This window comes from Solanum stenotomum, chromosome 3 (assembly GCF_019186545.1).
Source record: "Solanum stenotomum isolate F172 chromosome 3, ASM1918654v1, whole genome shotgun sequence".
Classification (NCBI taxonomy): Eukaryota; Viridiplantae; Streptophyta; class Magnoliopsida; order Solanales; family Solanaceae; genus Solanum; species Solanum stenotomum.
Window position 1 is genome coordinate 35226752 of NC_064284.1, and position 23489 is coordinate 35250240.

Genomic DNA, 23489 nt, shown 5'->3' on the forward strand with positions numbered 1-23489 from the left:
ACCAACATAGGCCACTACTGAAGCAGCCAACCACCAACAATTATGGCTATGAATACATCAACGATAACAACCCTATAATATTGCTCCTAATCTTAATGGAAACATGCCAAAAGAATGGAATAACCTTAACATACCTTTTTCAATGATTATAAGCACTCAATTAACCTCTTCCCGCACCCAGATAATATCACAATATGTTAAGATCTTAATCAGTATGCAAGAAGATAAGGTGCTATGATAATCCGACAAAAGATACCATTTTTTACCAAAAGAAATAATACACGGGGTCTAAAGTAGCTATAAACCGATAAAGACCATTTTTACCTTGTTATACACCCTCGTAATAATACCCAAAACAATATATAGGGGTAGTACCTTGTTGCCACAACACCCCAATAGATATACCACGAAATTGATGTGGCAAACTATACCAAAATGATGAGCTTGCAACGTAGAACAACTTTCCTAAAGCTTGCAAGATAAGATCACAAAGATCTAAGGAGAATTTTAAGGAATTTTTGAGATTTTTCTCAGTTTTTGTAAGACCTGGAACGTTATAAATGAATAAGAAATGAGATTTAGAAGATGTATACATCTTCGACCTACTTGGGCCCACTATATGTGCTTGCTTGCATCATCTCACAAAAATGTAAATATCTCTTTATTCTAAATTCATATAGACGAATGGTTTGGTGAGTTGGAAAGTAGAATCATAAGCCTTCAATTTGGTTGGTCATGCATATTATAACTCTTTATGGATTAGGAGAAAAGAACCAAGACATTTAACCCAAATTTCAGAGAGATCTTGAAAATGAAACATGCGATAACTTTTGTCAACTTTTAATTTTTCAACTTGAAAGGGCGGAGTGTTACATTCTATTCTTCATTTCAAGCACATATTATATAGAATATATTCTAGAAAATCAAATGCATTGTCCAATAATTTAACCATTTTAAAGAAAAATGTATATTAGAAGGGGTAAATTTATTAGATCATTGTTTTAAAATAATTGTCATGATCCGAGTTTGCACCCAATCAAAACATGGTAATCAGAACCACGAGTGTCCCCAGGTTAATCGCTGTCATAACATATCAAAGCATATCATGTGAAATTAATGCAGAAGCTGAAATATATGCTTACTAAGTTTTGATAAGGAATCAATAAATTCATGATGATTGAACAACTAATGTTGAAATAATCCTCTAACATTTGGACCAAAGGAAATAAGTTTACCGGGACATGGCCCTAGTTACCTCAGACCAAATATATAAAGAAACTACTAAAATATGACTAACTACTAATCCAGGAAGTCCCCGAATGAGGAGGAGTCACCAACTGCTAGCAGGAACTACTGCAACCTCACTAGCCACGAGACTGAGTACGGGCGCCGCAATCTACATCATAAAAGAATGCAACACAAAGAAAAGTATGTGTCAGTATGTGGAATATACTGAGTCAATTAGGGGAATTAGCATAATCATAAAATGGCATAACAAGGACAGTGAATTGAGGTTCCCAAAATCTTTTACATAGTGAAATAATTGAAGAGAAACAATTGGAGTTCATGTCTAATTATCATTCACAATCTTCTTTCAAAAGCATATATAGAGATAAGTCTATTGCAGTAGTCTTGCATAATCATAGATGTAAACAACATACTTAAAGTGAATCAAATAAAGTTAAAAGCACATAGTAAAAAGGTGCATAAATTGGGGAGTTTTCTACAACCGACATGCACCATGTGAACTCATGATATCCAATAGCTAAACTAGTTGGGAGGGCTTCCCTATACCTTGAATGAGTATAGAATCATATCATATCTATGTGGATCCACTAATTTGAGCCTCTCAGGGCCAATAGAGTTGTTTGACAAAGAAGTATGCTCAAAACCTACAGTGGCGCATAGTTATGGGACTTGGGTTTTCAAAACTCTCATCCTCTAGGTACTAAATAGTCTTTCCAAAATAACATACATACATATTAATGCTCATAAGAATAAAGAATATTCATCTATCTGTATCATATATAAGGCTAGGCATAAAAGTCATATCTGAAATAACTTGTATGAAGATTGAATTTGATATCATGAGAATTTTCATACATGAAAGTAATAAAACGTTCAAGGAAATCATGCTAAATCTATAAAATGCGGTTTTAAAGGCTAAAGTAATTTAAAGGAAACATAAGCTTATGAGGAAAACCTAAGTTCAAATGAAAACCCTAACTTTTCTTCATACAGTTTCACAAAAGCCTTTAAATTTAAAGCACTTTAGGCATGATAATGAAGGGATAATCTCATTGAAGCCTTACATACCTGAAAGATTGAGATTTGAAATAAGAACTTGCTTTAAAAACTTGAAACCCTACCTTTTCTTTTATTGTGATTTGCTTTTCTGAGTATGGATAATTGAGAGCGTAGAAGAGAAACAAAATTGAGTAATTGATGAAATATATTCCCTAATAGATGTTAAAAAGTCGGGTCTTAGACATAGGAAGAATGGGCAAAGACCAAAACAACCCCAATAAAAAAATTGTCAAAAACCTTTCACGAGGCTATCTACGGTCTATGGTTTAATCAACGGGCCATAGACCCCATCCATGGAAGTTAGAGTAAAATTTAGAATTTCTGAAGTTCATTATACATGCCTAGATTATGGCTCGTAATTGGGTTTACGACCCGTAGTCAGATCCGTGGAAATCAGGCCCAAAAATAAGTTTCATGACTTTATTTTACGAGCCCAAATTACGGCCCGTAGATGCTTTTACAGTAGGAACCAGACCAAAACATTCAGTCTCTAAAGTTGGTTTTACAAGTGTACAGTATGGGTCGTACTTCAATTTACGACCCATAGATGAGGTTCGTAAAACCTCTATTGTGGTAGTCTCTAGTAAAATGGTTAGAACTTTTTACTCTGAACTTCATTTGATGCAAACTTGGTGGCATTGGATAGAAGATCAAAAACCTATAATTTTGGAGGAAATGAGACACATAATTCATTGTATTATGAGCGATATGGTCATTTAAAGTTGACCCTTGCATAAACTAATGAAAAAGAACTTAGTTTGTAGGAAGGTTTTGAACTCGACTTAGTACTAGAGGTATCTTATGACCCCAAGTCACTTCCAATACACTTCTCACATATAGAAATGAACCTTAACACATAAGCACAAGTACGTCATCACCCGGTTCAAGTTCATATACTTACTACGATATTCAGATTGTAAGAGTAGAATTGCGAGGTATTATGATAAGAATAATGATAACTATGTTAAAAGAATTGTTACAAAGAAATAAAAATAGGGGAGATAAATATAATATTGTAAACTACAACAAGGGTAGTGTTATGAAGCCAAATCTATAATAATGTCTCTGAAGTTATCCTTAAAACTTATTATAATTTTTTTTAGTGTGTAAAATAAATTAAAGAGTTATAATTTAACATGATATCTTAAAAATAATTGAATTAGATCACTCAAAGAATTTTTTAATTATCAAATTAAGGACTAGCAATCAAACTAAAAAGTAAAGTCAAATAATTAAATTTCTATAAGGACAAACATCTAGATAACGAACTCAAAATCTAAAAGATTAATATGTATTGTAAAAATAACATCATAAAATAAAATAAATAATATATATATAGTTTGGTTTGGTTTGGGGTTTTAGGTTATTTATTTCTTAAAATCAAAATCAATCCAACAGTTTGATTCTTAAAATTAAAAATCAAGACGAAACGAAACTAAATGTCACTTTTCCCCATCAGTTTTATTCAGCTTGGTTCAATTTTTTGATTTTTCGTGAGCACCCCTAAACACAAGTATTGGGTATCTTTGTCATCCAATGGTTGGATATATAAGGGATTTGAATCTAAAACCTCATGATTCTTAATTCATATCATTTATGACTTGCTACTTAAAGTCCATATATTTTTGTGAACACCTACTACCTTTCATCATATATTAGGTAACTCTATCTGCTAAATTAAAATACATAAAACCTTTAAATTTAAAAAAAGTTGGAATAGGGGGTTTCTTACCCGATGGTTCTTGATTCTGGGCCTGATGTTGTATGTTGGGCGAGAAAAATGGCCCTAGTGCAGGATTTTTATCCGATTCATAACCCGAAATCTCAGCAAAGGTAGAAGAAACCATCTCCACAACTTGATGTTTTTCATGCGGCATGGATGTTTCATTCTCCTTAGGAAAAGCCAGACGCGATAAAGAAGTGTTGGCGGCGGGAAGAGCAATGACAATTACTTTCTCCGGTGTCTTTGAAGGTATGTTCATGGTAGGTCGAGAGCTTCAATTTCAAAACTTTATTTCAACTGGGCAGCTGAAATAATAAAGAAGTCTATGTTCAAGGTACTGAGTAAATATATATATACTCCCACCATTTATATTTTTTTTGACCTAGTTTTTATTTTTTCCGCTAAAAAGAATGATCACTTTCCTTTTTAGCAATCTTTTCATTTCAACTTTTCACGTGGCATGTTTAAGACCACACGATTAAATTATATTTTTTGACATATCTTTAATATAAGACCACAAGATTCAACAGTTTTATTTATTTATTTAAATTATGTACCAAGTCAAATTAGACCAAACATGTTGAAACACATGAAATATATCTTAAATTAAGATAACCAACTTTTTTCCAAGTCTCCGTCAAATCGTGTAAAAATAACTATATAGTTTCACTAGTGAACGCAAAATAATTTGATATATATGATGATCTTAAATTAAATTTTAATAATTGTGCTTTTAAACAGATAATTTTAATCATATCTTTTATAAAGTAAGTGCATACAATGGAAAAATATATTGTAATGAAAATCTTATTAAATATCAAACATGATATTCTTTTCAAAAAATTAAAAAGAAAAATAAGACATCTATTAAAGAGAATTAATCATGATGATAATCAAGTTAAATATGTAGCTTCTTTGAGAAAATCATATGTATTGTCCAAGAATTTGGTTATTTCCAAGAAACTTAAAAAAAAGTTTTTATGATGAAATCTTTGGTGTAAGAAATTAAAAGTTGTGATTTATCAAGATATGTTTGTGAAAATTGAATCAAACAATTATGATGATCGATTAAAGAACACAAAGACTAATTATTCTCAATAAAAAAAAATAGATTCTTGAAATTATCAAAATAAAGACTATGTTAGCTTCGTCTTACTATATTGAATAATGTAACCAACAAAAGAAGTAAATTACAAAATGTAAACAATTATCTTTTCAACAGAACGTCAAATAATTTTTTTTTAAAAAAAAATTCAATCAAGTCATGCCCAGAAAACACTTAGTCTGACGGAGATATTTTGACAAATAGATGTAGAAGACTTTGGGGTATTGTAATATTAAATTAGAAATTTAATAATGTAATAAAACTATGCCTCAAATCTCATAATCTTGAGTCTTGACCATGCCATTTACTTCTAAGAACATATTATATTGATTATATTTTCCATCCTCGCACCACCAAATTCATTATTCCTCCGGTATATTTTACTTGTCATGTTTGTTATTTTTCCACACTCCTTAGGAAAACATTAACATAAATGGTAATTTGACTAAATTATCCGTATCTATTCTTTGATTTCAATTTGATAGTTTTTTCCACCACACCTAAATCCATATCATACTAGCTCTTGTACATCACACGTACGCATCCCGTGTCTTGAATCTCATAACCAATCTTGACCATTCATTTATAAGGTAACAGAGGGAAGATGGTAGATACTAGTTTTTGGGCGTCACATGTGTATTCCATGTTACACACAGATTTTGTACATCACACGTGCATTCCATAGGATGGATGCTGAAAAATAGAATTAGAATGAAGACATATAAAAGAAACGAAAATATAGAAATAAAGTCGACAATGAAGATGACACCTCAAATTCCAAACAAGTCTTCATAATATTTAAGAACAACCACACATTGCAGCCTACCAATCAGTTTCATTTTTTCCATTACCCTTCCCCTCCTCTCGTCCTCCTCCACCTATATAGTGTTTGTCGAAATTACGTAGAAAATACTCTTGACATTAAAGAAAAGTTAGTCATAAAGTGTACACTACACAATCTATTCAAATCCATACATGTTTTGGAAAATTAAAATGTTGATACATGCCCAAAAAGTTCCATGGATTTAAGTTGGTTTCATGTTTGAACTCTATGTGGTATAAAAGTTAGTCTATGACTTGATATGAGGATGGACTGAATTAGATGGTAGAGTTGGCAACGAAAGGGGTGGGTGAATTACAGGTTGGGGTCTTGTTTTTATATTCAAGTTGAATGTTTCTTGGATAAGTTGTGTGATACTATGCGGTGGGTTTAGGTCGACTAGTGATGCTTACCAATACGTGTTGTTTGTACAGATACTACTCTTGATATTCCACTTGGAATAGACTGGTTGCAGGAATTAGTGATGTTTCATAGGTAAAGATATTGATTACCTTTGATATATTTTACACCTATTTCATTATGTTGGGAGTTGTGTCTTGTCCTTTTATAAACTGTACTCTATAGAAAATCTTGTCCCTGTTTAGACTAGTTAATTGGGGAGTGTTTAGTGTGTTTCTTTACAAAGAACTTGTTCCAAACCAAGTTAAGAGTATTTTCATATATAAATAGGATGTTACATTATGTTTTATTGATTTTCTCATTGTTTGTATTTAAAATTGGGAGGTAAGGGTTCACTTCTATAGATGTTAGAGTAGGTGCCCATACGACCTAGTGGGTTGGATCGTAACAGTTTCAGTTGTGTCACAAGCATCATTGTAAGGATTTTTTTTATCTATATAGTATTTCAGTTTGTTTTCTAAAGTTATTGCATGGTCATATTTTATAAACATTCGCATAATTATTGTAGTATTTAATATAGAAATAAGCTAGGTGAAGGTTTCGCTAGGACCAGAGACGGTTCTAAGTGTCGGCCACACTTAGGATGTAGAATCAGGGCGTGACATATGTACCCTCCAAGAAAGAGACTATATTACAAAGTTTTACACTTGTCACAATTCAACTACCCGAGTCATAATGACACCTACTATAACCCATCAGTGGGTAAGACAATCCATACCCAGAACGACAAGTAATGAGAACAAGGGTACAATTAACTAGAAAAATACACAAACAATTAAGAAAAATACATAAGCGTAGCTAAACAAAAACTATATACAATAGAAAGCCTCCATGAACCTGGAAGTCACGAGTACAGAGTTGTCTAATATGAACAAAATACAAGTCTCAAAAGTGGACCACAACAAGGCATCTCAAAGGCAAAACACTATCTAACATATATACAGAAGGAGACAGGTTGACCCAGGACACCAATTGCTTACCCTCGTTTCCTATATCCACAAGTTGTTAAAGATGGCACGAACGACCACCATTGGTAGCTGGTACTAGGAACTGCATCCTGAAAAGATGTAGAGTGTAACATAAGTATCAAAGAAAAGGTTCTCAGTTGACATCATAGGTCGACTGGGCAAAAAAGGTAAAAACAATATCAAAAGGGAGAATCTAGACACAACAAAGGTCAAAGCAGATATAAAAGGAAGCATGGGAGCATATTGAAAGTAAATGTAAGTACAACTAAACTAAACCTAAATAGACCCCCATAAGCCTAGAAGGCACACTCGTGCGCAAGTTTAATAAAAACCCGATCGAACCCCCACAAGCCCGATAGGTGCCAGAATAGCTAAGACTACAAGAATGAAGAGTAACTCAAATTCAAAACTGAGGACATCAACGAGCTCCTAGGCCAAGTAGCATGCAAGCACAAATTAGTCACCTCCCAGCCCAACTTGTAAGTGTGACAACAAATTCAGGCCCCCCAGCCAGACAATCCACTCCTAGTGTGGTGCCAAATTGTCACCCCTTTACTTATTTCTTTGATAATGTGGCGTAAGCCACCCATATAACAAGAGTGACCCGAGGGCATGTGGACTTTGTAGAGGATCTCAGATATCAAGGCCGCCTAGGCAGCCAGTCCACTCCTATGGGTGTAAGCCGTCCAACTAGCAAGAGTGACCGGAGTCGTGTCTACTCCAAAAAAGATCTCAAATAGGCTCCAAGACACCGTGGATCGACGTTCACTCCCAAACGATCATTAAAAGGCTCCAAGCCTAAACTACACCAGTCCTAAGAAAGAGCAAAACCTTCGGTAACACATTGAAGCTGTAGAAATAAGGAGAGGACATAGAAAGCGCTAACAAGATGCATAAATGCCTAAAATAAGGCTCATACTATCATATCCAAGTTTGCTATTCTAGTCTACAAGGACCTAGTCCTCTAGAAATGACATTGAAGACATAATAAAGCTACAAGGCTTGTGAGTCTAAGGCAATACTAGTCCGTCTTTCACTAAGGCCGAACATACTTCAGAAATAAGTAATTACACAAGTAATTCTCAAAATCATACAACAACACATATATAACCCCAACTAGAATTGTACTACACTTGAAATAATGTCGATGAACCCTAAAATATGGTTCCACGCGTTTGCGGTATGGGTCGCGTGAATGTAACCTCTACGATTGCGGCCAAGGCTCCGCAAATGTGGACCTTAGGTTAATTAACCTTCACGATCACGGCCAAGGGCCCACAAATGCGAAGACCAAATGAGCCTCGACAGCTGATGCTTATCGACTGGTTTGACAAGTTCCAAAATCTCTGATAGGGTGTTCCAAATTCGTTCAAAACCCCATGCATGCAAATAAAATATGCAACCGTACAATATTAGATATTCCAGACTCAACGAAGTAGTCGAAGTTCCCATATGAAGTCATCCTGACAAAAAGTGGGTCCTAGACCCAAACTCTATTTTAAGCAAAATTCCACAATGGGGCTCAGAATCAACCTAGAAGCCTGAGAATCCATACGAATGGTCTTCTAGACAAAACTCTACATTTTGAAGCTCACCGGCTAATGGAATTCTCATCCGAGCTTGTTTACTCAAAATGCTGACAAAAGTCAAACTTAAGCCTTAACTTGAAAGTTAAAATGCCTAATCGCAGTGAAAGCCTTGAGAGTCATGACGACTATGCTACTAGACTAAAACAACCATTGTGGAGTTGATGAAATCGTCAATATTGGATTCATAAGTCATTTTCTTGAACTTGTGATCAAAATTGACCGTTCAAGGTTCAAAAACTCCAAAACACTAAAACTCATACTAAAATTAAATGAACGACCAGGTGACCGAACTTTCAGTCCCAGTGGGGTCGCTACAGGAAAGCTCGAAATGACGAAAGGAGGCATAAACACAAAAATGACCAAGAAGTCATTATAAGCTAGGAAATTGCTCCCACATATCATGATCGGTCTTTTAGGTAGCCTTCTCAACTGAAAGATGCCTCCAACAGAACTTAACTATAGGAATAGCTCTCGAATGCAACCATCACACATGTCTAGATAAAATGACAAATGACTCTTCCACGAAGGTCAATCATCCAACTCTACTGCATTATACTGGAGCACATGAGACTCATCTGGAACATATCAGTGTAGCCATTGCATTATACAGGAGCAGAAGAGACTCATCTGGAACATACTGGTGCAACCACTGAAAATCTCAAAGACTGCCGCCTACGATCAACATAACTTCATCGCCTACTCTGGGCTATCCGAAGTCTCCCCTGATTCACCCTCACCTACTCCAAAGATTCTTATATTAAGTCTGTACCAATGGGTCTAGGATTGTGGACTCAAACTAACCAACGAAAGAGCGACAATGCCTACCATATAAGGCCTCGAATGGGGCCATCTGGATGCTAGAATGGTAGTTTTTATCGTACGCAAACTCCACCAAAGACAAAAACTGATCCCATTGTCCTTCGAACTCCAAAATATATGCCCGCAACATGTCCTCAAAGACATGAATTGTACACTCTGACTGACCATCAGTTTGTGGGTGGAAAGTTGTGCTAAGGTCAATGCAGGTGCCCAACCTCGAAAAACTAGAAGTGAACTAAGCACCCCAATCTAATATAATAAAGATTGGCACACTATGCAAATGACCACCTCTTGAATGTAGATATGGGCTAACCTCTTGTAACTGAATGAAAACTGAACAAGAAAGAAGTGTGTTGACTTGGTCAATTGATCAATGATGACCCGAATGCTATCAATACCTCTAGAAGTCCGAGGTAAACCTACCACAAAGTCCATAGTGATGTTATCCCATTTCCATTTCGGAATGGGTAATCTCTGAAACTCACTACTAGGTCTTAAGTGTTAGGCCTTCACTTGATGCCACTATGATAATAGGATACATAGCCTGCAGTATCTCTCCTCATGCCGCCCCATCAGTAATGTTGCGTCAAGTCACAATAAATCTTTGCGGTGCCCGGATGGATAGAATACCTACTATTGTAGGCCTCACGAAGTATGAGGTGGATTAAACCCCCAACTCTCGGAACACAAATATGGCCTGCAAACCTTAATACCCCATATGAATCTAAGGTAGCATGGCCATCGGCATCACCTGCTACCACTCGATCTCGAAGTGCCACCAAGGCCTCATGCTCAAACTGACGGCTATGGATCTGATCAAATAGAGAAGACTGAACTCCCACAAAGGCTAAAACACGCCTAGAATCTGAATCATCCAACTAAACCATTTGATTATCTAAGGATCGAATGTCTAAATATAAAGGTCGTTCCATAATAGATAGGAAGGTTAGACTATCCATACTCACTCGTTCTGGCTCAAGGTGTCTGCTATTACATTCGCCTTGCCTGGGTGATAGAGAATAAAGATGTCAAAGTCCTTCAGCTCAATACAACAACACAACCTCGAATTAAGGTCCCCCTGACTCATGATGTACTGAAGACTCTTGTGATCGGAGTAAATCTCACAACGAACTTCATACAAGTAGTGCCTCCAGATCTTAAGTAAAAACTATCGCCACCAACTCCAAGTCATGAGTAGGGTAGTTGCACTCATGTAGCCTAAGTTTCCTTGATGTATAAGCATGACTGAAACACCTGATCTACTACTAAACACTCACCCACAAGGGTCGAAACACGTAATGGTGCTGCCATAGGCTCAAAACTCATGCCCATAGAAGAAGCAAAATACACAGACACATAAGAATTGCTAGAGCCTGAATCAACTAAAGTTGAGGCGGGTTGATGGCATAAAAGAATCAAATATATGATCCAATGCCTTATCCACTAATACACCCAAATTACACCTCCCGAAAGAATTATAAGCAGTCGTTGTCAAATAAAGAACCTAACTTTTAGATTAGGGTCGATCCCACGAGGAGTATGATTTAGGCTTAAGCATAACTTACAATTATCTCTGTTTAGCCAAACTATTTCCAAGAAAAAGGTAACAAGGGGGGGGGGGTTGTAAATAAAATAAGAGATTGTTGGTTTGAATTCATGAGTAACAAGTAAACAAGATTCACAATTTAAGATATCAATATAAGATGGAAACTAGGGTATGTGTGTTCCCCACAATCTGTTAACAGTATTCCTAATAATAGTAATTATATCCTAGTGTTTGACATGCAAGGCTGATAAGTTAGGTATCCCTAAGTGATTGGTAATCCAAGTAGGAACTTTTACCTCGCAACTTGGTAAGTCTATGGGTGTGTGCTTTACTAACCCTTACCTTTACCCCAGATTAGTCCTCGTGTCAATTGAGTTGGGTATTAACCCTCACGTCAACTAATTAAAGTCAGACTATTAGATAGCAACAAATCCTTATCTAAATCTACGTTGTTTAATCCTTTTCTCATTCATTACCCCCTTGTTAAGGCAAGTAGGAACGAGGCGAGTGCTAACATTGGCCTACGTTAAAAAGAATTCTAAACAAAAGGATTAACAATACATGCATAAACACTATTCAAGAATTACTTAGTTATTATTCATACATTGTTAATTGCTCATGGTTCTCATAACCCTAATTGTGGATTTAGCTACTTATGCTTAAGAATTCACAATTCATATGAGGGTTACTAAAAGAAATCATGAACTTACAATTAGAATAGATGAAAACCAAAATCTTGAATAGAAATTCAAAGTGTAAATTGCATAAAACCAACTTTCGGAATTAAATTGCTAAAAGTTTGCAAAATTATTCCAAAAGACAAAAACAAAAGTCTCCAATAGGGCCTAACTCCCAAAAATGGAAATTACAACTAGTATTTATAGAAACTAAATCCTAACCAAAGCAGGAAAACCAAAATAAGGAAAAGTGGGTCAGACGCAGTTTCGATCGACGACACGATCTACAGACTATGGATTAGCCTACGACATGGTTCACTTCCGTGGTTCAACACTTAGAGAATATTATAGGACCTTCAAATGACGATCCCACCTACGGTCCGTGGATTGGACTACGGTCCGTCCTATCCCTCCGTGGTTCAAGTACTGGAAATCAACTTTCTGATCAGAAATGACGATCGTGCATAATGGTCCGTCATTCACTCTAGGGGCGTCGTTTGCCTCCTTGGTTCCACACATGGTCAGACTTCCTTAAACTCACATCCACGACCGTCAATGGAACTTCGATCTGTGGTTTGGATCCGTAAAATGCTATTGCTGCCACTTCAGTTCTTTTTCTCTCACAACCGCTTCCGAACCAATTTCCTGCAAAGATTACACAAAAACCATTATATCTAATAACAAACAGCCCAAGACACACGCAAACTCTAAGTGAAATGCATCAAAAATATCGTAAACTCACGGTATATCAACACCCTCAACTTAAATTTGTTGTTTGTCCTCAAGCAACACACTAAAACTCTAAATAACACTTATGTGGAAGCAAACATAAAAACTCAAGCAATCACATTGATTTCTCAATTAATTCCATCACCTAGTGCAAATCTTTTCATTTAGACTCAACAAGCTAACTCATGCGGATTAAAACATGACATGGACAGACCAATAATATCACCACAAACACTTTAAACAATTACCAATGTACCAACTGTGCAACAATGTAACTATTTCCCTCACCTCAAAGAAATCCTTTTTCAAACAACAATTCTGATTTTTAAGCTTAAGGATTTAGTTAACACTCACGCTCAAAAGTGAATTCAAATATAGTTAGTGCTCAATACCATAGACTTGCCCTTATTTTCACTGCATAGACTCTCTAGACTAGTCACTTTGATTACTATAGGACTTTATTAGCTTGTAACGTAGGCTCAGGGTCAAATAGGATACATTTGGGTACTTTTAGTGACTTTTCTGCCCTCCTTGACATTACATTGACTATTTACCTCTTTTCTCAACCAATTATGACAAATTTTAATTTTCTGCTCTTTTCCTTGACCTTCTTCAGCACAAATGTGACTTGAATTTTTCATTCTTCTTTTTCCACTTTTTCTTTTTCTTTTACTTCTTCTTTCTTTGTTATTTTAGCATCATTATCACTCTTTTTGTTTCTCTTGAATTTAGTCACATCTTTTTCTATCCTTTTTCTTCTTCTATACACAACTCTTTTCATACCCTTTTCTTCAGTTTCCTTTTTCACGGCCTTCCTCAACTTATGTGTTTAGCATGAGTTGAGGTGCACAATGTACGAGGTCGAACCAGGGCTGAGATTAAGGTCACTTCTTATTTAGCCACCCTCAACTTAGGCTTTTAGTAAAAACATGCATGCCCAAGAAAACTTTAAACACATTTTACAGAGATGGGTAGTGGAAGCTTTTCTATTACCTCTACTTTAGCTCTATCTACATCAATACCTTTCTACGAAATCTGATGACCTAGAACTATACCCTCTTTTACCATGAAGTGACACTTTTTCCAATTGAGCACGAGATTGCACTATTCACACTATTTTGGTACCTTAACCAAATGTGTCAAATAGTCATCAAACAAGTCACCTACTATAGAAAAATCATCCATAAATACCTCTATCATGTCCTCCACTATATATGAAAATATCGACATCATACAACGCTGTAAGGTCGCTGGAGCATTACATAACCCAAATGGCATCCTTTTGAAGGCGAAAGACCCATAAGGACAAGTGAATGTGGTTTTCTCTTGGTCTTCCGGAGCTATGGAGATTTGATTGTAACCCAAATACCCATCTAGAAAACAATACCAATCCTTACCAGTGAGACAATCTAGCATCTAATCCATGAACGGCATTGGGAAATGGTATTTCTCAGTTTATGCATTTAACTTGCGGTAATCCATACACACTCTCCAACCAGTCACCGACCTCATTGGAACAAGCTCATTTTTAGCATTGGGAACCGCAATGATTCCTCATTTCTTTGGCACACACTGAACTAGGCAAACCCAACTATTATCAGCAATAGGATATATAACTCCAGCATCTAATCACTTAATGATCTCCTTTTTCACAACCTCTTGCATAGGGGGATTCAGTCTCCTTTGATGCTCAATACTTGGCTTGTTGTTCGGCATGAATTGAATTTTGTGAGAACAAATGCATGAAGGAATCCCAATAATGTCCGCAATAGTCCATCCTATAGCCCTCTTAAACCACTTCAGCATCGATACCAAGGCCTCTATTTGCCTTTCACTCAAATCAACAACAATGATTACTGGCAAAGTGTTATGTTTCCCCAAGAATACGTACCACAAATGGGATAGAAGAACCTTAAGTTCCAATTTTGGAAGCTCATCTACAAACAGTTTTATCAGTGGGGTGTCTCGATTTTTCATGTCTAATTCCAACCATTTTGGCTTGAAGCGGAACTCGAACCTATCAAGTGAAGCAACTAGCCCATCATAGTCATCAATACCATCACTGTCAAAATTCATTATCACCGCTGCTAGCGCATCAACATCTAACCTATCTTCAATGGACACTTCATATTCTTGCTCCATAATATGATTCACCACTTTAAGATCACTTTCATGCTTCATAGACCTACAGGTGTTAAAAGTTACCTCCTCATTGTTTAATCAAAACTTCATCTGCCCTCTCTCCATATCTACCAATGCACGCCCAGTAGCAAGAAATAGTCTTCCTAAGATGATGTGAACCTCAAAATCAACCTCACAATCTAATATCACAAAGTCCACCGGAAAAATGAATGACTCCACTTTCACAAGGACATCATGGAGCAATCCAATAGGCCTCTTCACAGTTCTATCGACCATAAGTAAACGCATCGCAGTCAGTTTTGGATCTCCTAAATCCAACTTCTTATAAATGGACAATGGCATCAAATTAATGTTGGCCCCCAAGTCACACAAAGCTTTCAGAAAGTGTAAAATCCCAATGGTACAAGGAATACTGAAAGCTCCTGGATCCTCTTTCTTCTGCACAAGTGACCTAGTAGAAATAACACTACAATGTTGCAGCTTTTCTTCATTCTCAAAATTGACAGCCTTATTTTTGGTCACCAAGTTTTTCATGAATTTCGCATACCCAGACATCTGTTCCAAAGCTTCTATCAATAGGACATTTATGGATAGTTTCTTCAACATAGCGATGAACTTGGGATATTTTTCCTCTTCAGTCTTTTTCATCAACCTTTATGGGAATGGAGGTGGAGGTCTAGGCATGGGAACAACTTTTTGGGTCACCTCAGCTCCCTTCTCTGTATCAGCTTTTAGATTTTCAGTAACCTCATTATCATCCTTATTATTTTTGATCACTCTTTCAACCTTAGAAGGCATGGAGGGATCTATAGTATGTTTTTCTCCAGAGTTGTGGCTGCCATACAATGCCCATCATTTTTCAGATTTTGGATAGTGTTGCTAAGAAGTGTGCCAGGCTGGCGTGGGTTCACAGTAGTGGACAACTGACTAAACTACTGCTAGTTGCTTGATCGACATTACATAGGCATCAACATTCTGACTAACTCCAGATAAATCATTTCGCATCTCCTTCACATTCTTATCCATCGCATCAAATCTCTTCATCATCTTCTGTATCATTTCCTCAATGCGGGTCATACTGCTACCAGCCTCTCTATTACCAAGTGGAACATAGTGTCCCAATCTTCTCATTGTTGTTGCCATAGTTGTTCCAGTTGTAATTGTTATCACGATTGTAGTTCCTATCCCAGACATAGTTTCCATCACGATTGTAGTTGTCATAGTTCCGACCTTAGTGAATTATCCGAGTTGGAACCTTGGGCGTTGGTTTGAAAACCCCCAATCTAATCATTAACTAAATTTTCATCCTCCTTATAGTAATACTCCTCAACTAGCGGTGGTGGAGGTCTAGTTAGATAATTTACCGCATTTATTTTTTCTGCACTTCCACTCACATGCTTTAATACCAAGCCAATTTCTGTCCTCATTTGAGCCATCTCTTCACGAATGTCATCGTTTGATTGACTTGGTACAGTTTGGACAACAAACGTGCTTCTATCAGTATTTGCCTTCCTAGTGCTCCATGCTTTATTGTTCTGGCAGTTCCTCTTAAGTTTTTCAGCAATCTCCTCAAAAGTGCACTCACCATAAGATCCTCCAGCAATAGTATCTAACATAGCCTTTCCATTATCATCATGTCCTCTGTAGAAGTACTCCTTCAATGACTCATCATCTATGTGGTGATTCAGAACACTCCTGATGAATCCAGTGAACCTATCCCATAAACTGCTTACCGACTCTCCAGGTAGTGCCGTGAAGTTATTTAGTCTATATTTGAAATTCAACTTCTTGGACACTAGAGAATACCTCGCCATGAACACTTTATGCAGTTAGTCCCATTTATATATCGAACTGTATGACAGCTCAGAAAACCACAAAACAACAACACCAGTCAACAAAATTTGGAATTCTTTCAAACCTATAACATTCATATCTAAATCCAGTTGCCCACGCTACTCAAACAGATTGCTTGTCAATTTAGCCATGCGAGCGAATGGATCTTCCAAAAGTAACCTAGCGAACAACCCTCTTGATGTAAGCGTTTGCATAAGACTGCTGGTGGCCACAAATGTATGTCCTAGAGGTAATGGAGGGCAAACAATAGCCCCAGATGATCAAATCGTGTCATAGTCAACCCTGTAGTGATCACGAAACATCGGTGCTGGCTGGTTTTGCACCCTTTCTGCATTTTCGATTAGATGACTACCCTGAACCCGAGCGAGCACATTTACAACTCCAAGAGGTTGAAGATCAACTCTATCCCATTGACCCTCTCCGATGGGATCATTGTGTACCGCGAGATTTACGCCTCCTCCAGCCATTCTTCTCAAAGTTCTTGTTAATTTTGGATCGTAGGGCGTTAGGGTATTTCCTTGACTCTGTGTACTTGGCATACACTAGAGTTGAAACCTGTAGAAAACAAAAATGTTAAATCGTGAACTTAACTTACAATTATCTATGTTTAGCCAAACTATTTCTGAGAAAAAAGTAACAAAGAGGGGGTTTTGTAAATAAAATAACAGTTTGTTGGTTTGAATTAATGAGCAACAAGTAAACAAGATTCACAATTTAAGATATCAATATAAGATGGAAACTAGGGTATGTGTGTTCCCCACAATCTCTTAACACAATATTCCTAAAAATAGTAATTTTATCCTAGTGTTTGACATGCAAGGCTAATAAGTTAGGTATCCCTAAGTGATTGGTAATCCAAGTAGGAACTTTCACCTCGCAACTTGGTAAGTCCATGGGTGCGTGTTTTACTAACCCTTACCTTTACCCCAGTTTAGTCCTAGTGTCAATTGAGTTGGGTATTCACCCTCACGTCAACTGATTAAAGTCAGACTATTAGATAACAGAAAATCCTTAACTAAATCTCCGTTGTTTAATCTTTTTCTCATTCATTACCCTCTTGGTAAGGAAGGTAGGAATAAGTCGAGTTCTAAGGTTGGCCTACGTTAAAAAGACTTCTAAACGAAAGGATTAACAGTACATGCATAAACACTATTCAAGAATTACTTAGTTATTATTCATACATTGTTAATTTCTCATGGTTCCCACAACCCTAGTTGTGGATTTAGCTCCTCATGCTTGAGAATTCACACTTCATATTAGGGTTACTAAAAGAAATCATGAACTTACAATTAGAATAGATGAAAACCAAAATCTTGAATTGAAATTCAAAGTGCAAATTGCATAAAACCAACTTCCGAAATTAAATTTCTAAAAGTTTGCAAAATTATTCCAAAAGATAAAAACAAAAGTCTCCAATAGGGTCTAACTCCCAAAATTGGAAATTACAAATAGTATTTATAGAAACTAAATCCTAACCAAAGCAGGAAAACAAATTAAGGAAAAGCGGGTCACACGTGATTTAGATCGATGACACAACCTATGTTCCATAAATCAGCCTACGATCCATGGTTCACCTCCGTGGTCTAGCACATAGAAAATATTCCAGGACCTTCAAACGACGGTCCTAATGAGTCTACAATTTGGACTTATTTAGGGCTTTATTTTAATAGATTTAATGTCCTCAAATGCATATTTTGTGCCAATAACTGATGTAAATCCTTGATTTTTAGGTATTTGGATTGAGGAACAAAGCATGGATACTAACGAGCAAAAAGGAACAAGGCAGCTGAAAGAATGAAGAAATGAAGGTTTGAGGATCGCCTAAACCATTGGGCGAGTTGCCGAATGGCCATGGTCTCGCCTAATGTTCCAGTGTGGCAAGCCCTGAAGGAGAAAATCAAGTCGGTTATAGAAAGGAGCAGTCAGTGAGTCATCAAATAGTTCCACGATGCAGTGTTATATCACCCAAAGTTACATAACTTGAAGTTGCTGAAGGCCAAAGCAAAAAGGTGATGGAACTGACCAAAGGGTGGATCACCGAGTAGATCGGCGATCTCAACTTATTGCATCGAATGGTCCTTCGCAGCACATTTTTGGCGACTTTAAATACATGTTTGAATTTTTAGTTTGAAGATTTTTTTATCTAGTTTTCATTATTATTCAGTTTTCAAGTTTGAGAGCTTAGAACTTAGTTTGAGACAATATTTTCCTTAGCTTTGAAGATTTCCATTTCTGAGAAATTGGAAGTGGGTGTTGAAGATTCTTCATCTTAAACCTTTGTAAAGACGAAACTAATCGTACCCAGTTGATGGAAACACAATTTAGTAATGATTTCTATCTTTTTATGATGTCTAGCTAAAACCCCAATTCTTGGGGTGTGATTATGGGTTGATTTAGCTGTTGGGTATTGTTAATTGATAGTGTAAATGTTGTTTAAAAGTGATTTCATTCAGTAATTGTGGCTTAATCTGAAGGGTTGTAGTTGCAAATGAACCTCTACCTTCGTGTTTTTTTGGCTTTCTCAAGAGAGAGGTTTTAAAACCAAGATTACTAATTTGATGGTCTGTGCATATTGGGCTGTCATGGGTTAAGCTCGAGAGAGTGAATCCTAAGCCCTTTTCCACACATTCAGCTCGAGTGAGTGAATGGACTAAAGCATAGGATGTTCTTAATTGTTGCTTATTGGTATTCGAGAGAAACCAATTTGATTCGGGATAAATTGTTTGAGAGAAAGTTTATCCCCTCTAAAGTCTAGCTTGTTCACTGATTTATAGCTTTTCACTATTGATTGCAATCACCCATTTGTCTACCTTAACCCATAATCCAATCACATCTCAAGAACACGTCTCTATACTTGCTTTTTTTGTGTTATTTACTGTTGTAGTTTATGATTACAATCAAAACCCCTCTGTTATTTGACACTTGTGTCACCCCAAACTTGAATCATGCTTTTATTCATAAATTTTTTTACCTATGATTGACTTGAACATAATCATATTTTTCTATTGATTCTCAAATACGTACCACTCACTGTGGGATTCGACCCCAACTCACTTAGTTGGGTTATATTACTAACTAACGATTGTTGGCATTTATTATTGGATAAAGTGTCATGATACGTGAAATCAAAATGTAGCTGCTGCCAGGGAGTGGTGTTACTCGAGAATTCTTAGTTAAGTTGGATTTTGTTCTTGTTAGTCATAGTTGCACTTACTTAATATCTAGTTTTGGTTTGTGTGTTGCTGTTTTGAGCAGAGAATTGGAGCATATTTGGTAGCAACAGTAGCCCAATGGATCACCCTCCTTCGAGATTGATGATTTTTACGGATAACATCCTGAATTTCAAGCAATTAGAGGGTGAGTCCATTTATAAGTTGTGGCAAAGGTTTAAAATCCTATTTCAGCAATGCCCAACTCATGAGATTCCGGATAAACTACTTCTTGAATGTTTCATCCGGGGCCTTGTCCCCGAAAATAGAATAATTCCTGACCAACTCTCTTCGGGCTGCTTGATGCGACATTCCTATGAGACCGCAACCCAACTCCTTGATTGTGTGTCCAAAACCAACAGGGGAGAAGATGGATAAAGATAAGGACCAAGACTTGACAACTTTTTTGGGTCGGCTGGATGTCTTGGCCCAGTAGATGAAGGACTTGGAGGTACTGTCCAAAAACAAGGACATGTACATCCCCTCTCACGAGTGTCGAAAGATCAAGAAGCAAGAGGGCGGGCAAATAGAAGAGGTACTCTTACTTATTCTTCACAAAGTCGAAGAACACGACAGAGTGTTGAGTAAGGTAAGAGAGAATATCTTGATGCTAAATCAGATGACAACCTCTCATTCCATGCTCATTCAGCTACTAGGGTCACAAATGGACCAAATGTTGAATGATCTCTACCTAGAACCAAAACAGGGGTGGCCTTATGAAAATGAGGCAAACCCTACTAATGGAACTTAAGTGGGGAGTTGCATCATGCCACGACGTTAACTAAGGCTCTCCTTGGGAGGAAACCCAAGTGTTTATCGCTTTATTTTTGCTTTAAGAAATAATGGTGTGTGGATTGTGCAGGTCAAAGTGTGGAAAGTGTTTGAAAGGTGCACGTTGGCGAGCTACAGGTCCAGTCGGCGAGCCCGACCTAGATCGCCGTTGGACTCAAGACATTTTCAAAGTGGAGTCTGTAAACTCGGTGATCCCAGGAGCAGCTTGGTGAATCATCGACCAGGTCGGCGATCGCGATCTAGTCCACCGTTTGGACTCTCACATAAACTGGAGATCCTATAAAACTCGGCGAGGTAAGTGACCACTCACCGTGTCACCGAGTGGGTCGGCGAGCGAGACTAATGTCGCCGAATGAGCGAGAACTGAACGGATTTTAAAGGCAAAAGGTTTAAACTTTCAAACTCTTTCACTTTCCCGCACTTTTAATCTTCCCTAACTCACACCCGCACTTTAGTTCCCTGTATTTTTGAAATTTTATCATATTTGAGTCATTGATTGTGTGTTCGGAGTGGATTACTTTGCCACCTAGCATTTCAATCTTGTTTAATCGGCATATAAGATTGGTTTTCCGAACCCCAAGTTTATTTTTATCAAATTTGTATTCATTTTAAATGATCTTATCTTAGTGATGTGTGCTGGGCCTCTCTGATCTTAATTGTTTTTGTGTGTGCCTGTGTTAATTCGAAAATCTTGCCCGTATTATTTAGATTGTTGAATTCTTGTGAATTTGTACCTTAAAATTGGTTAAATCTTATGGGGTTGTGCTTGCATGTTGTTGAGTCTAGTTGGGTGAAGTCTAAGTTACCCATATTTGTGCTAATGATGTAATTTGCCCAATGATAGAGCGGGTGGCGTCATTCTTAAGGGAAAAAGTAATCAAATAGCCAAATTTGGCAAAACTGGGAGAAGTCTGAGTATCCCGGGGTAATGGGTGTATTGGGTCTGAGCTTAATTTGATAAGTGCATGCTTTGATTTTGTTTTCGGGGGTTGTGGGGTTGAATTTGAGAAGTTGGGTTGAAAGTAGGCATGTTGGGTCGTTAGGCGAGCTGGGTGGAGCTCGCCGAAGTTCCCCATCCAGCCTTTAATTTCATGCCAAATAAGTAGTTGGGTTCTGTAAATTTTGACGAAAAGCTTGAGGTCGCCGAAAGCACTTGGTGACTCGCCGATAGGTCTTCTTGATCGCCATTTGTCTGCATCCCTAAACCTTGTTTGCACATAACTTTCGACAGGCTAATCCTTGCTTGCCGAATGCTGTCGGTGATTCGCCAAAAGGCCTTCCCTTCGTCGACATGCCAAACTTTTCTGAGATTTTTGGGCCACTCTTTTCGGCGAGCTCGATCTAGCTCGCCAAAGTGATTCTGCGACTTGCCGATCGGTTCGGTGAGTCTATCTGCAACTACTATTTTCCAGTGCTTTTGATTGAAATGTTGTTAACTCTTTCCCGGTGTTTGGTAAGAACAAACATCGACATGCCACCCTGGAAAAGAGCATGGGGTATCACAATTAATGAAAGGGTATCAAATCCTCCCAAGAAAGGAAGGCAAGAGCTCCCAGTAGGAGACAAAGACAAGGGCAAGAGGCCCCACATCTAAGAGAGCGACTGCTGACTCCCAAGCTACTTTATATGAGCCTGAGGATGACCAGCCTTTGCAATCCCGACGAGATGAGATGCAGGCAAGATCTCACCCTGACTTAGCTATAGTCCCATCAGCTTCCACCCCAGCAGACTCAGTGCCAGCTCAGGCACCTCCTATGGTCCTGTTCCACCAGTCGTCCCTCCTCTCAGGCTTCTAAATAGGTTAAAGGGTGATGGATTACAAACCATTCTAGATGAGAAGTTGTTATCGACAGAGGGGCTATATGGTAGATACTCTAGTATGAGGGAGATACTACAGTGGCACAGGTTTTAGATTTTCACCAAGCCTTGAGGCCCTTATATTTCTTCACGGGTCCGGGAGTTCTATACAGCGTATGATGACTTTGTTCTGAAGAGCAAGAAGAAGGCCAGCGAGTTCAGACCGGTTAAGTCAGTCATAGTTCGTGCTGTGGAAGTTGGATGTTATAGCGATATCATAAACACTGTCCTTGAGAGAGCTACAGGGTTTGAGCATGATTATGAGGGCTTGGCGACAGCTCACTCCCTGGATGACTTGAATGGTTGGCTTTCCCCCATTCTCTCTGATGTCACCCCGAGGTAGATACAGATGGGAGTCCAAATCGAGAAGAAGGATTTGAATGTAGCTGCCCGGTATTGATTCAGATTCATCAGCAGCTCCATTATGCCTTCACAGAACGAATCTATCCTCCAACATGCGAAGGCAGCTTGTTTAGGGTTTATCTTAGCGAAGAGGCAGCTCAACTTGGGACTTATCATTGAGCAAGAGATGGCCATGAGGGCCAAGCAGAGGTAGACTTCCCTTCCATTCCTAGTCCTGATCATGGAGTTGTGCATGCGTGTTGGAGTTTCTTGAGATGGTACGAGAGATATTGAGGTTGCCCCGTCTTCCTCCACTGACATCCGGCGCATTGAGGCCGAGTACACACGAGAGGAGGCTGACAGAAGGAGAGCAGCTCCGACAGATACTTCTCCGGAGATTGATGTTGATTCTATACCTAAAAAGACATCTTTGCCTACTCCAGCCTCCCGACTTTCAGGTACATTTGCTCCTTCTTCTTCTTCACAGGCCCCGGGTACCTCTACCTCCTCCCAGCCAGCCAAGATTACTCAGGCGATGATCTTGAAGATGGGGCACCTGGCCCATTCAGGTGATGTGAGGGCGATCAGGC

The 23489-nt window shown here is 37.8% G+C and overlaps 2 protein-coding genes across 2 annotated transcripts in view; one reads left to right on the top strand and one right to left on the bottom strand.

Moving 5' to 3' along the window:
* The window catches only part of LOC125857448 (uncharacterized), a 622948-nt gene that overhangs the window by 522464 nt on the left and 76995 nt on the right, over positions 1–23489 (top strand). The gene's annotated exons all lie outside the window — the stretch shown is intronic.
* Positions 14924–15493, bottom strand: LOC125858904 (uncharacterized). The gene has a single exon (XM_049538676.1). It carries the CDS (start codon positions 15491–15493, stop codon positions 14924–14926), a length of 570 nt encoding a protein of 189 aa, XP_049394633.1.

Bases quoted from the DNA above. Each gene is read 5' to 3' on its own strand.
- LOC125858904 (XM_049538676.1), bottom strand. From the start codon at position 15,493: ATGAAAAAGACTGAAGAGGAAAAATATCCCAAGTTCATCGCTATGTTG.